The sequence below is a fragment of the Thamnophis sirtalis genome, unplaced genomic scaffold (assembly GCF_051295495.1).
Source record: "Thamnophis sirtalis isolate CommonGarterSnake01/CBP01778 unplaced genomic scaffold, rThaSir2_p1.2 scaffold_8, whole genome shotgun sequence".
Taxonomy (NCBI): domain Eukaryota; kingdom Metazoa; phylum Chordata; class Lepidosauria; order Squamata; family Natricidae; genus Thamnophis; species Thamnophis sirtalis.
The window spans coordinates 49,066,063-49,081,179 of NW_028261388.1; the positions used below are offsets into that span (position 1 = coordinate 49,066,063).

General features: G+C 37.4%; 2 protein-coding genes across 4 annotated transcripts in view; one reads left to right on the forward strand and one right to left on the reverse strand.

Moving 5' to 3' along the window:
• Nucleotides 1-760: 760 nt before the first annotated feature.
• On the forward strand, nucleotides 761-6,165 carry HEMK2 (HemK methyltransferase 2, ETF1 glutamine and histone H4 lysine). 2 transcript variants are annotated; one of them, XM_087721565.1, is made up of 6 exons: nucleotides 761-975; nucleotides 2,500-2,586; nucleotides 3,344-3,434; nucleotides 4,653-4,736; nucleotides 5,239-5,380; nucleotides 5,826-6,165. In XM_087721565.1, the coding sequence occupies exons 1-6, from the start codon at nucleotides 845-847 to the stop codon at nucleotides 5,930-5,932; spliced, it is 642 nt and encodes a 213-aa protein (XP_087577691.1). In that variant the 5' UTR covers nucleotides 761-844; the 3' UTR covers nucleotides 5,933-6,165. The 2 variants fall into 2 exon arrangements, with proteins under 2 accessions (XP_087577691.1, XP_087577690.1); XM_087721564.1 differs by having other exon boundaries at nucleotides 974-1,124.
• A 721-nt stretch (nucleotides 6,166-6,886) lies between these two features.
• The window catches only part of LTN1 (listerin E3 ubiquitin protein ligase 1), a 38,039-nt gene continuing 29,808 nt past the window's right edge, over nucleotides 6,887-15,117 (reverse strand). For both annotated transcript variants that reach the window (XM_014072990.2, XM_087721563.1), the window contains 7 exons: nucleotides 14,825-14,899; nucleotides 12,793-12,979; nucleotides 11,888-12,059; nucleotides 10,955-11,175; nucleotides 8,653-8,847; nucleotides 7,520-7,687; nucleotides 6,887-7,062 (listed from right to left, as the gene is read on the reverse strand). In XM_014072990.2, the coding sequence (XP_013928465.2) occupies nucleotides 7,000-7,062; nucleotides 7,520-7,687; nucleotides 8,653-8,847; nucleotides 10,955-11,175; nucleotides 11,888-12,059; nucleotides 12,793-12,979; nucleotides 14,825-14,899 (1,081 nt within the window). In that variant the 3' untranslated portion in view covers nucleotides 6,887-6,999. The remainder of the gene's footprint in view (nucleotides 7,063-7,519; nucleotides 7,688-8,652; nucleotides 8,848-10,954; nucleotides 11,176-11,887; nucleotides 12,060-12,792; nucleotides 12,980-14,824; nucleotides 14,900-15,117) is intronic.

Here is a 15,117-nt window from a genome sequence, read left to right on the forward strand (position 1 = left end):
GAGATACCAGACTAGAAACTGTGAGACTGACTTCTAGTTGTGTCTTAAGCACAAAGCCAACTCTCTCTCTGTGTGTGTGTGTGTGTGTGTATGTCCTTTTTCTAATCTTAAGTTTGCACACATTAATATTGTGTGTGGGTGTGTTGTGCTTGGATTTGTTTATTATTTATTTATTAAATATATTTATAAGGCCATCCACCTGTCAAAAGCATGCCGGACCTTGAACAAAGGTACAAAAAAAATCCCACCAAACTTCACAATCCATTACACACACAAACACACACAAATCCAAGGCTCCTAAATAAACACTAGTAGCAATGTAACAGACACACTAGCACACTAGAGTTGTATTAAAATCCTGGTCCTAGTGCTTGGAGAAATAGCCACTGTGCCAGCAGTTGGTTCTTTCTCAGCCCAACCCATCACAATGTGTTGTTGGTATGTTTGCTGCCTTGAGTCATTTATAAAAATAATTTAAAAAATGGCATATAAGTAAATAAAAACAAATAAAACTGCTACACGACAGATAAGGGAACTTCTCTCAAAGAGCGAGCCTGAACAGCAGCTATTAACTGCACGCGACCTTTCCATCTCTAAGAGCGACGAATCGGTGGCTACTGTTCCTTGGAAGGGGCGGGCTTTAAGTGTCTCTGCCTCGATCATTGGGCATTTCTGACCAAGCGCAGGCGTGAAAGGAGCGGGGGGCCGGCTTTCCTTCTTTCTCTTGGCCGAGGCGTGCGATTCGCGAAGTCGGGAATAAAGAAATATTGTTTTTTGGTTTTGTTTTGCAGTCTATGGCTGCTTCAGGCTCACCTTCGGGGCCAAGAGAAAAACCGCGGCGGTGATGATCCCAACCCCGCGGCACCAGCACGTGGGTCCAGAGGGTCCCTTCAGCGCGGTTTATGAGCCCGCCGAAGACACTTACTTGCTGCTAGACGCTCTCGAGCAGGATGCCGAAGCTCTGAGAAGCTCCGGGTGAGGCGGCGATCGGCGGCGTTGCGCAAGCAAGAGAAGAGTTCAGGGAACTGCGCACGGGCGGGCTTGGCAAGGGCGCGATAGGAAACATTGCTGCGCATTGCAATTTACATAGTCGATTTTAATGAAATGTGTAAACTTGGCCTGAGGTGTGCACATTGAATCAACCGCTTTTTTTTAAATAAAATAAAAACAGCTAGAAATGAACGTCCCTGAGAATTAAACTGGTACTCATCATATATGTAAATAGACCAGCCAGTTATCATTGGTCTTGAAAAGCTAAAATAGGGTTCGTCAGGGACGAACATTTGACAGGGAAACCATCTGGAAAAGGCAGGGCTTGACAGAAAAGGGGATGGGGAAAGACTGGACAAAGAAGCTACATGGAATCCAATTCACTTAAAAGGAGGTTTTTGTAATCTATTAAATAACATAGAACTCACCATAATGTATAAACTTTCTGGTTAACTTGTGACCTGTTATCTGTATCTTTTGCAAAGTAGTATGCTGCAAATACCATCTACTGTACATACTGCATTCTGTTCTGTTGCAGAAAAATTCTTTGGCCATTATTGCATCAAGTGACAGAAAATATTTTTTGCTGAGAAGAATTCAGATGAACTTTATAAAGAAAGGGTGTGTGTGTGTGTGTGTGTGCGCGCACACGCAACTGCTTGATTCTGCTAGAACTGCACCTAGCTGCAGGGACTAAGAATAAAGCAAATAAGCATATCTAAAATATTAATGTCCAAATAAAATCGAGACAGAAATAGAATAAAATCTATAAAGCCTCTAGGCATAGGTTATCCGTAAATATAACGTGCTTCCTTATTGATGTGTAAAATAGCATTGCAGGTAGAATTTAATCAATCTGAGAAATCAGCAAAGTTGAATAATGATAATAATACAATAATTTATTAAAGGTTGGATGCCACCCAACACTGAACAGGTCTGGGAAGCATACAAAAATAGTTATTTAATTTAAATTATAATTATGGCAATGACTTTTTACAAATGAAAGCAAATATAGCAATAGCAGTTAGACTTATATACCGCTTCATAGGGCTTTCAGCCCTCCATAAGCGATTTACAGAGTCAGCATATCGCCCCCATAGTCTGGGTCCTCATTTTACCCACCTCGGAAGGATGGAAGGCAGAGTCAACCTTGAGCCAGTGAGATTTGAACCGCTGAACTGCAGATAACAGTCAGCTGAAGTGGCCTGCAATACAGCACCCTAACCACTGCGCCACCTCAGCTCTTATCCCATACTTGTCCCAGGATAATGTTGCAAAATTCAATCTGAGTCAGTCACTGGAACCAGAGGTTGACCCAGATTGGATCTTGTAATTATTTTAGAGTTTCAGATTACATTTATTAAACTTATAACTGACATCATTCATTGACTTCTGGATCTAATTTTTAATTTGAAAACTGATAGTTCAAAAATGTATACATTAAACCATGTATGTTTTGCATGTTACATTGTAATTCTCATTTTAATCTCTGAACTATTATTCATTTAGCATTGATATATGCCTTGAAGTAGGATCTGGATCTGGAGTAGTTTCAACTTTTTTAGCTTCAATTGTTGGATCCAAAGCATTTTACATGTAAGTATTTATATGCCAGTTGAGTTATATAAGTAAGCAAGAAATAAGGTGCTTCTGATACATAATTTTTGTTATTTAAATAATGCAGCATAATCTTTGGAATGTGAATATGAACTATTATTAAATGTAAATTTGGATTATGTCAATGATATAATTATTCACTCAGGAAAAAACATTAGATAAAAGAAATACAATTTGGTGTTAAATAGTATATCTGACAGTTCTACAAGATAATGGCTCAGTTAAGAACTGTTGCTTGTGTTTCACTGTTGTTTTAGAAACCAATATTTATCTGCTTTAATGTGTCCTCCATATGTATACAGTAGCACTTTCTGACATGCAGTCGTGTACATTTAAGGTATAGCACATAAAAGGCATTACACTGAATCAGATGGTTGGAACTTTGAAAATCAGTCATAATTTCCAATTTTAGTGCTGTTGCAAATCAGGAGTCCCCAACCCCTGGTCTGCAGACTGTATTGGTCTGCAGTATGCCAGAAACCAGACTGTGCAGATAAGAAAAGTGTTATCCGTGAGATGCAGGCAGCATACGAAACCATGCCTCTTGATCACTGAACAAGTGGTTGTTAACCAAGGACTTGCGTATTTCAAGAAACGGGGGGTATCTGTGGAAGGCATCAGAAAACTCAAGATGGCAGTGCAATCAAATATCTGATCAAAATTATATTTGACCAATTATTTTCTAAGGTAACCAAAGATAGCTTTTGTTTACTAAAATATAATTTTGTGCATACAGGTGTACTGATATCAACCCTGTGGCTGGTCTATGCACAGTAGAGACAGCTAGAGAAAATAGTGTTCACATTCAGCCAGTAATTACTGACCTGGTAAGACAAATTATAATTAATTGTTTTGGTCAACAAATTTGAAAACATTATCAATATTCAAACATTGTTTATGTTACATTTTAGGGTAAGAATGGCTATTTATAACATGAATGTCTAGAAGTAATGGAGCTCTTCTGCTTGACTGTACTAGTCAGCTTGTTCTGACCCAGTTCCCCAAACACGACAAACCCTCTGAAGTTAACTCAAATATTACTTTATTAGGAGTGCCAGCAGCCCTGGCAAAAAGTTTCTCTCTCACTGCAGGCTAACAAGTCAGTCCAGCAGGAAGATGAATAGCTGCCTGCCACATCTATTCATCTCCTCCCCCTGCATTTATCCCCAGAGCTAGAGTGAGGCTTTGCTAGTAGCGGTGGCTCTTCTTTCCCAAGGATCAGCGCACAGATTTCCACTGCTCTCCTCCTCTGCCTTCTGTGCATCTGTGTGTCAGGCACTGGACCCAGTTGTTCCTCCACTTCCTCATCAGCCACCTCCAGACCTTGGGGCTGTTGACTTCATTTGAGGCCTGACGGACAGCCCAGACTTCGCTTCTGTCTCTCTTTCTGCCAGCTCCATTCCCTCCTCCCCCTCTGGAGCTCTCAGGTTGCCTTTATGCTGACCCCGACTCCCATGCTCCTCCTCCTCTGATTTGGCTGCTGGAGGGGCCAGCGGCAGGCCACAACACAGCTGATTTTATAATACAAGTTGTGATCTGTGCTGCTCTGTTTTCAAGTGACTCGCTGTATGTTAGCTTGAATAATGTTATTGTTGTTTGGTACCTCTGTATTCTAGCTTGGGTGTAGAATGAGTGAAACTTCTTAGCAGTAGAGCTATCTAAAGCATGTGAATGATAGGAAAAAGTTATTATATGCAGGGTCTTTTATCCATTATATAATGGATAATAAACCATTTTAGGCTACATGATAAATTTTAATTTTATTAAACTTAAAGACCAGAAAGCTGTTATTGAATAGATATATTTTAAACATTGTAGTTTTCCTGTAATAAGCACTGGTAGACAAGTGGTTTGGGAATAAGATGCCTGGCAAAATTTATATGCTTGGTAAAATCTCTCCCAATACCTGCTTTTCACTTTCTTCCTTGTTTCTTCTTTGAATTAGATTATGCATCTGTAAAAAGGAATCTGTGTCTTTCAATATATTTTGTAGTGAACCTGCATAATGGTATGCATTACATAAATGCTAATATTTTTATGTTCAGGTAACAGGATTGTCGCCACGATTACATGGAAAAGTTGATTTGCTGTTATTTAACCCACCTTATGTGGTAACCCCTTCTGCTGAGGTATGATCATGAGATTTAAGAATACCAATTAACAATTTACCAATTACCAATAATTTACAGCTTCTATAAAGTATCACTAGTATTGAAAAAGATCGATTAGTTGGAAATTATTTCACACTCCAGCTTTTGCATTTTAAATAACTACTTACATATAGAACATTATCCTTCACCGATGCTTTTGCTTGTTTCTACATCTTTTGATATTTGTGGTTTAATCCCAATTCCATAGAAGCATAGAATATAATCATTGACTATATCTTGAAGATGATCTAATCTAGTTCCCTATCCATTGAAAAAATCCACTATTGCAGCATCTAACAACTGAAGAAGAATCTTCCCAAGAAACACAGAACAAGAACTGGAGAAAATTCTTAAATATGTGTAATGTCTAATAGAAATATGCATTATTATTTCTCCTTGCCCTGTCTTTTGAAATAACTTTGAACAAGTCTACTCTCTGTATGACCTTTCAGCTCAATTTTCCATATTTTATTTGTTCTAGATACAAACTCATGGACTAGAGGCAGCCTGGGCTGGAGGTAAAAATGGCAGAGAGGTTATGGATAGACTCTTTCCACTTGTGTCAGACTTACTATCGGCAAGAGGATTGTTTTATTTAGTTACAATTAAAGAAAATAATCCAGGTAGCCATATCTCAATTTCTTCTAAAATATTGGGGTGGTTGTCGTGCAAAATACTTTTTAATAATTATGTATAATCTTTAAGTCCTGGGTAAAAAATTGATTGTAGTAGATGCAGGAGCTTTATTATCTATATTACTATAGATTCCCTTTTAAATGTAGAGAGAAATTATAAAATGAAATAAAGCACAGGGACTAGTTTTCTGACATTCATACATTGGGTAGATTAACTTATTTATCCTGCACTGAATACACAAGGTTGTAGTCATGACAGGCTATTAAGATTTAAAGAAATAGGCTAACTTTTTATTATATAGAGGTAAAATACATGGAAAAGGCTCCAGTGCACTGTCATCTCTTCCCACCCACCCCAAAGATTCAGTTAGGTTAACAGTAAAGTTAGTTGATGGTTCTAAAGTAAATGATAATCTCTTGTTTTAAATTGCAGATGAAATTATTAAAATATTGCAGGAATGTGGTTTAAATGGCAGTAAAGTAATTTCCAGACAAGCAGGGAGGGAATATCTCTCAGTTCTGAAATTCTACAAATCCTGAAGCTGGCTTCTGGAGGAATCTTCATATAGTAAACTCTTTGCTTTAAAATGCTATCTTGGATTAATGTGTTACATTTAATTAAGGTTAGATCCTAGATGTTGTCAACAAGTACACATTAACATATCTTAATTCAAAAATATGCATATTATTTCCATATGTGTAAAATCAAAATTTTGACAATAAAGTAAACATTTTACTTGGAGTACTGCAATAAAATACTGCATAAACTGTTACATTCCTATCATATAGATATCTAGTAGAGAAATTGTGGCTGTTGTCCTAAGTTGCTTCTTTTTATCATCTGAGATTCTGAATGATGAACTTCATGGAATAGCTATTTCAAGTTTGAAATCGCTTTTTCAAAGTTACGAGAAATGTTTCAAGTTTAGAATACTTATTGGTATTTCATGTTGGCTTTATAAAAATAAGAATAAGCACGTGAAATTTTTAAGTAAAAACAGCTGTTTCAACTTTGAAATAACTCAGTTTCACACACAGTGTCTCAGGTTTAGAATATCAATAGATAAAATATGATTGGAACCGTTTCAAACTTGACTGTTTAAATTCAAAAAAATTTGCACATCACTGTTCCCTACTACAGCATTAGCAACTGCTGTAAGTTGCACTAGCTGGTTGAAATATTGTTTGCCGCTACTTCAAATTCAACATACAGTTTAAGGATCAGTACCACAGGTGCATATGTGGGTATCCCTAGCATGTGTATATCACTCTCATTTTGAACCTTAACACCAATTCTAATCATGTTCTCTAATTGAACAAACTATTAAACTGCTCTTCATGCTGCTAAACATCTTTTGACCTTAACAGGACTTATGTAAAACAGAATATACTACGAAACAGCTAGAGGTCAAAAACTTACATGTCACCCATTTCAACATTTCATATCTGAATATTTTAAAGCAAAGATAGTAAGTAATACTAATAAATGATCAGTCTGTTTGAACTTTTTATTGTAAGGGGAAAAAATTAAGGTTTTACTGCTCGGTCCAAATATGGTGGTTTTCAATTGCTTCTTTAGGCTCACTGAAGCAGAAAAATGATGTGTATCAGAAGAAAGTCTCTCGGCAAAGAGGGCAAGTGGATTTGTTGCTAGATGTAAACCATTTGTACTAGAGAAATTTAGAAAGCAAATATTAAGAATAGCCTAGCATTTACTATTTACAATTAAACACTAGCCAGTCAAGATTGAATACTTTATGGCATCTTTAAATCTATCTCTAAAGATAAATATTAAGTGCTATTTGTAATGAAGTATTTTCATTACAATACTAGGCCACTCCATGAAATAGAAACTCTTTTTCACAAACCAGTTTCCTTTAAGCTCTGATCTACATCGAAGGTATAAAAAAAACCCTGAAAAATAAAAACTTCTATTGCCCCTCCGAAAACAGCAAATCATTTCAATTTAAAGGCTCCTACAATTTGCTTAAAAGCTCCCTAGACAAAATTAACAAACTATTTTATTAAGCTATTTATTAAATGTTCATATGAATACTAGTAACCTTAAAGCCATATACATTTTAGACTTGTTTTCCTTCAGAAATAATAACTAGTTAAGATACTTACCAGGCAGGCTGAATGGAACTTTTTCTTGCATGTTCTGCAAGCTTTTTTGGGGAGGGAGTAGTTGGAGCCATGTATAACTGAGAAACAGATCATGCAGTCTTCAACGCCCTCAAATCGTTTATCTACATTGTTTTTCCACAATGCTAGCCCTTCCATAATGCTTCCATTCTGTTGGGAAAATAATGCATTTCACAATTCAGTGAAATTTTTATCCCAATTTTCCATCTTATTGTTTACAATTTCCTGTTAATGCATGTAATGCATTCATAACAGAATATATAATATATACAGTAAGATTTTTATGTAGTGTTGATGTGTTGAATAATCAATTTGATCTACTATATACTTTCCTGGGATATTGTTGCAGCACTGAAGATCAGTTACCATATTTTTCGGACTATAAGATGCACACCCCCCCCCCCAAAAAAAAGTGCGTGGAAATGTCTGTACGGCTTTTAGAGCAAATGTTGCCGAAGCCCCGTCCACCCACCTCTTCTCTCAGCAATTTGCCTCCTTGCAGCAAACAGCCTGGTCAACTTCAGCATAGCCTGATTTAGCACGGGCAGCTGATTGGCGGTTGGATCGGCCTCCCAGAATACTGACAATAAGCTGTTTTAGGCTTCAGGGATCACTGCCTCCTCCACGCGCCCCTTTTTGGCCTCTGCACGACCCGTTTTTGGCCCATTCTAGACAGCAGGGATTGTTGACGCCGAATGGGACGCATGGAGGCCGAAAATGGGGTGCCACGGAGGCAGCGATCCCTGCAGCCTGGAACAGCTGATTGTCCGTATTTCGGGAGGCGGATCCAACCGCCAATTAGCTGCTTGTGCTAAATCAGGCTGTGCTGAAGCTGACCAGGCTGTTTGCTGTTTTCTGCAAGGGGGCAAATTGCTGGGAGGCAGATTTTTTTGTTTTCCTCCCCAAAAGCTAGGTGTGTCTTATAGTCCAGAGCGCCTTATAGTCCAAAAAATATGGTATGTGATCTGGAAAGAATGCAACTGCTTTATAAACTGTCCAACAAGTACTGCTTTGAGTCACAGACAATTTTTTTAACCTTTCAAGTAGTTCAAGTACCTTATTTAGAGCAGATCTAATTCATATGACCAGAATCAAGACTGTATATGAAAAAGTACCTGATGAGTGAGGTAGGTGCTAAGCTGCAGCATCCAATTGCGCCATTGCTGAACTGCTACACCAACCCTTTTCCCACTCTCTACAGCTATGGAGCCCAAAGGATAATTTGGGGGAAGCTGTATAATCAGTTCAATGAATATATCATCAACGGAGTAAGTAGCAATGACTTCTCGAGTGGCAGATCGAGCTTTTACCTGTAAAAACAAAAATGTTACCATTTATTTTAGCAACAATGTTTCAATCCTACTGTTTACTTTCAAGATCTAGCTTAATGACCCTAATTGGGACTGACATTTCCATCACTAAGCAAAGTAGTCATTGGGTCAACCATCACATGACCCTACCTTTTAGTGATGGCAGTTCCAGTTGAAGTAGTTAGATAAGGGTCTCCTTTCATTTTTGCTGCCTTGTCTGACTTTGAACTTCAACTCCATTCATCTATTTCCTGCCCCATCTCTGTCCTTTTGGTTGCCCTGCGATCTACCCCCTTACCCCTGCCACTGACTTTTGCTATTTTCCTTCTACCCAGCTGAGGTAGTGGTTAATCCTTGTGTTGCCTTCCTAAAGCTTTACAAGGCTTCATGGAGGCCATGCAAGACCCAACACCTTCCTTGACTGGGCATGCCTTGGCGGCAGCAGCAGCAAGAAGAAAATGGCAAAGGTTGGTAGGAACAGGTGGGAGTACAGCACAACTAAAAGGGCAGCGATGGAAGAGATAGGAAAGAACAGTTGAAATGTACACTGTGGTCATAAGGTGTACTGCCAAGTCACTGAATATTGATCACATGACCGCAAGGGCACTGCAATGTCTGTAACTCCAAAGACCAGTCATATTTACCATTCATTCAATGTTGTCATAACTTTGAAGAATTGCTGGATAAATGGTTACTAAGTGAGGACAACCTGTATGTGATTTTTTTTCAAATTTTATTTTTAAGCAACAATGAAACCCATGTTTATAATATAGCACAGTGAACATATTTCCACCTAAAGATGTTCAAACTGGGTTAAATAAGGCTGAATTAGTATTAACAGATAGTCAGTTATACTTTCTATTCCATAATACAGGTAGTCTTCAACTTACAACAGTTCATTTAGTGACCATTCAAAGTTACAATGGCACAGAAAAAAGTGACTCATGATAGATTTTCACACAACCATTGTACCCTCCCTATAGTCATGTGATCAAAATTCAGCCGCTTGGCAATCCCCTTTTGTGACCTGACAAGGAAAGCCAGATATATTTAACAATGGTGTTACTAACTTAACAACTACAGTGATTTACTTAACAACTGAGGCATGAAGTTGTAAAATGGGGCAAAGCTCACTTAGCAAATGTTTCACTTAGCAACAGAAAATTTGGGTAAGCCGAGGACTACCTGTATGCACTATTCAATATTTTAATTAATAATCTGAGTCTAACATTAAGACTGTTTAGAACACAAATCTATACAAATGATAAAAAATGTCGAATGTATTTATATTCTTACGTTTATAAGATAGAAGATGCTTAGATACTTATGTAAATACTATATTGAAAAGTTTTTAAAAGCAGAATGGATTCTGTATTGTTATGAATAGGCTTAATTTTTCTATGAAGAAAAATCACAGCATAATTCATATGCTTAGTAATCATAACTTATTTCTTATAAGTAAATGTGGGCTCTAACTAATAAACTTTTTTTGCTTCTTTTTAATTGCATCTAGATATTTAATAAAGCATGTATCAAATAATCCCAAATACTGTAGGTACGTGTGTATTGTCGTCTGGAATTTATTTCTGCAAGATAAGCCATTATTTGAAGGAGAGGTGCTACCCAATAATACCTAGATTTCTGCATATATTCTAAGGCAGGATTCCCCAATCTCCAGGCTGCAGACCAGTACTGGTCCATGACCTGTTAGGAACTGGGCTGCACAGCTGAAGGTGAGTGGCAGGCGAGTGAAACTGTGCATACACAGGATCCAGATTGCGCCCCCTCCCCTCCTGCGGAGGAGAAAAACTGCCTTCCACAAAACTGGTCCCTGTTACCAACAAGATTGGAGACTGCTGTTCTAAGGCATTGTTTTTAATCTACTAATTTAATCAATTTAGGTACTTCTTAGAAGAGAAATGCTTCATAGAAGAATGCTTAGGTTGCAGATTTCACTGCATTTTGAGAGCAACCCTAAGATCACCTCAGTGCTTCCCATCAACTCTCAGAAAAGAGTTGTATCACTGTATTTAATCAAGCACTCACACAATGAAATGCACACAAGTACATACAGACAGTGAGATAATAAAAAGATAATGATACAAACCGTCATGCCATTAAACAACTGGGTACTGGTCTGTACAGAAGATATTTCTTGGGAAGACAGTATACCACTAACGTATTTGCTTGTAAATTTATCTACAATGTTGAAGACTCGCTTCTCACAGCTGTTCCACCAAAGACGAACCATAGCTGGCAAATCTTTTAAGGTCATACAATAGACAGTGCAAGCCAAATGTGGAATGTGTGAGGACATTGCTAGTGTGTCTATAGGACAAATGGAAAAAATATAGAAATAAAGCCAGTTTAAAAAGTGCTGGAGTTTCATGCTTTCAGTGAAAGTATTTCCATTTCTTAGTAATGTGAGTAAAATAGTATACATTCTTACTTGAATTACTAAATTCACTAGGGCTTATTCTAAGCTAAGGTTAGAGAATTGCTTTCAAAATTATTTTAATTCCAAGTTGCCTATATCTCAAAATGGTATCCACATTCCCACGGCCTGGGAATTCCAACACATTTAGAGGCATTAACCTTTTACTGCACATATTAAGAATTCTGACTTCTTCCTAGGTTAGAGGCAGTGATATGCCTCACAATCATTCACAGACAGTTTTGGCAATCATCCCAGAATTTGCTTTGAACATTGGTTGGTGACCATATAGAAGCATTCAGAGATTCTTTCAGCTTGGAATTTCAAAGGGAAAAAAATTCTATGAAAACACTGCAGGGATTGACAAATCAAAGAAACCGCTTTAACTGGAACCTATTCAGCATCGAGTGTCAGCCATTTTGTGCTGATTGTTCATATATTACTGCAATATAAAATAAGGATATTTTAGGAGGTATTTGTTCTGCCATTGAACTACCTGAAAATAGGGCAACATTTTAGAGGACAATGACTACCCTACAGGAGTCCTAACAAAATAAAATATCTTATATATTGAAATACAGAAAAATTAAGAATATTTTGACTTGCCTTTGATGTCTAAATCAAGCTCTTCAGTAAAATATGTTTTTACATCTTTATTTGAAAGTTCTGGTGTTGATGCAGGAAAAATTGGGTTTTCTGGCATAAGCCTGAACAAGTGATATAATAGTTTATTCAAACTCTTAGTTCTTCGAAGGTAATGTGAATAAAGAGCTCGAAGCTGGAGGAACAATAACATGTAAAATAATTCCCATGAATTATGAAACATTTCAATAAGATAAGGATTCTTACTAAAAAATGCCCCTAAAGCCCCTCATGGAATAGAGAAAGGTTCATTTAAAAGTAACTTTTCATTTTATTTGATTTCTACTCTCAGCACCTAGTGAGCCCTTGTGGCCCCTGTAGAAAGACCCATGCAAAAAGCACTACATCATACTAGAGAACATTGGTAGCATTTTATTCCTTACAACAGGTAAAATTGTCAGGTACTACCATGAGTACAGATGATGGACAAACTGTACATCCATATATAATATACCAACATACCTTTATATCTTCTAAGCATCTTGAGATTATGTGTCATGTTTACAGACAGACTATCAAATCTTATTTTAAAATCTCCCTATCAAAATTTATTTTTATTTCATTTTATTTGTCTATCAGTTTACATTTCATTATTAACAACAAGGCAATAATAAAAATAGCTCCAGGAGCTCAATATTGCTTTCCTATTGCTAGGTGTGGAATAATTTTCTTCCGTGCTCTTATGGCTAGACATAAGAATATTTTTGATTTTAAATTCCTAGTTCCTAATTCCTGACCAAACAATCTGCAATGAATTTATTTTTATTGCTAATAGGAAAATGTTTAGGTACACAGGTCAGCACTCTAATGGAACTGATTTGCTATCTGAAGGGTTCATAGGATGGTGAGTGGAAAATAAATAATTTTACCTGGGAAGAAGCTCCTTTGAAGAAAGAAAGAATTAATTTCCAGGTAAGAAGATATCCTAAAATAAGGCAAAACTCATCACTCATTGGCTGAATTTCTGCAAATTCTCCTACTGGAATGCATTCTAGGATGTTTTCTAATAAATCTTCCTGAGCGGTAAGAACAGTCATAAGTGCTGCTGGTGGGGACCTAAATAAAATAAAGGGAGGAAATATTGTATGTAGAAAAAATAACTTTTCTATATACATAAGTACAGATATATATACATTGAGACCCTTATTGCTTAAAATAGATTCAGTAATAGTAGGAGTAATTTTCATGACATAGTATTTTATTTTATTCTTTTCAATCCTTGGACATCCATGACATCCATATATAGACTAATATAATTCTCACACATATAGCTTTTCATTTATGAGTTTAAAAGCTCATATCTTCCTCTACAGCACATACTTTTCTTAATGTGCAGATATCCAACAGGAAGTTCCAAAATGCATTAGTGTAAGGAAGGTTTATTTTATCTCATATTTCTTTCCAAATAAAATATTTTTCCTCTATTTGTCTCTAGTGACCATGACTAATGGCCATAATTTCCTCCAGCCTAAAAAGAGAGAGAGCTAGGACTTTAGAAGATAAGTGATCAAACTGATGATTGCATACCTTTTTAATACATAAAATATAATTAAGTCTTCAAAAATCTCAATCTGATTTAAATTCATGTTCAGAAACGTGATTTCATGGCCCATTCTGGAATTTGGTAACAGGAATTTAACTTATTTACATAAACATCTTAATTTACAAAATGTTTAATGTTATGATTTTTCCTATATATAAAACTCATCATTGCTAAAATATTATTTGTTTTACCCGACTACGCTGGTTTCTAACTTCTGATATTAAAAATTTCTACTTTTGTTTCTTAAAAAAAACAAAAACACTGTAGCAAAAACATGGCAAGTGGTTGAACCTACCCTGTTTCCCCAAAAATAAGACCTAGCTCGAAAATATGCCTTGGAATGTTTTTACATGTGCATAAGCCCTACCCCAAAATAAACCCTACTTAAGAGTCTGCACAGACGCCCGGCCGCCCTTTCCATCTGGCTGCTTGCAGTGCTGTGGTCAAGCAGTAGGGGAGCCATCTTGCACCAGATTACCTCAGGGCCTCTGCAGCCAGGCCATCCATGCTCCAACACCTGCCTCATGGTGGCAGCACCAATAGCCATGTGCAGCAGGAGCCTGCCTGGCCGCAGGCCCACTTCTACTTGTCTGCAGCCACAACAGAACAGGAGGCAGAGTGGTGTGCTGGTGTTGGTGCCGTGCCACAAGGGGATGGCCTGGCTGCAGGGGTTCTGAAGTAAGCCTGGTGCATGGAGAAGCTCCACTCCCCGCATCGCCTCGTGGTCATGGCACTGGTGTGATCTTCGGCCTCCTGTTCTGTTGTGGCTGCAAGCAAGCAAAAGAAGTGGGCCTGTGGCCATGCTGGACCTTTCTGGATGGAGCTGCTGGAGCCGCCTCTGCAAAGCAAGGGTGCATGGGTGGCGTGCAGGGGCCCTGAGGTAAGCTTGTGTGGGCTGCGTGAGAGAATTCCACTGCCCTGCCTTGTGGTGATGGCAGTAGCACACCACATGGCTCCCTGCTCCCACATGAGAAAGCAGAAGCAGTGGCCTCTTGTACATGGGGGAAAAAATAAGACATCCACAAAAATAAGCCCTAGTGCTTATTTTGGGACCCAAAAGATAATAAGACCCGGTCTTATTTTGGGGTAAATGTGGTATTTATTTATTTGTATCTTACTTTTATTAGTTTTACAAATGCCTCAAGGCAAATAGTTGAAACTATTTATGTATTTATTTGTATCTCATCTTTATCATTTTTACAAATAACTCAAGGTGGTGAACATATCCAACACATCTCCCTTCTCCTATTTTCCCAACAACAATCCTATGAGTGGGATGGGCTGGGAGAGAGTGACTGACCGAAAGTCATCCAGATAAGGAGCTCTATAAATCATCGTAAATATAAAATGAAACATACAATAATAATTCCTCTTCTTCATCACCATAAGATCTGAGATCCACGTTGTCAAATTTAGGTAAATCAGACATTAACCTAGAATATGAAATAAAGAAATGAGAAGAACCTATTTACATTTTTATAGCATAAATATTTATCTGACTTTGAGAAGTAATCATAATAAAATGATTTCATATTAAAACATTAATTAAAAGACTACACTGACAAACTTGGTTTTTTATCAAATAGTTGCCTTGGTGAGCAGGGCCAGTCGCAAACTACCAATTCACCAGTCATTTTAGATACTATTTACA

Bases quoted from the DNA above. Each gene is read 5' to 3' on its own strand.
- HEMK2 (XM_087721565.1), top strand. From the start codon at position 845: ATGATCCCAACCCCGCGGCACCAGCACGTGGGTCCAGAGGGTCCCTTC. The intron at 3,435-4,652 runs GTAAGACAAATT...TTTTATGTTCAG, and splicing joins AGCCAGTAATTACTGACCTG to GTAACAGGATTGTCGCCACG. The intron at 5,381-5,825 runs GTAGCCATATCT...TTTAAATTGCAG, and splicing joins AATTAAAGAAAATAATCCAG to ATGAAATTATTAAAATATTG.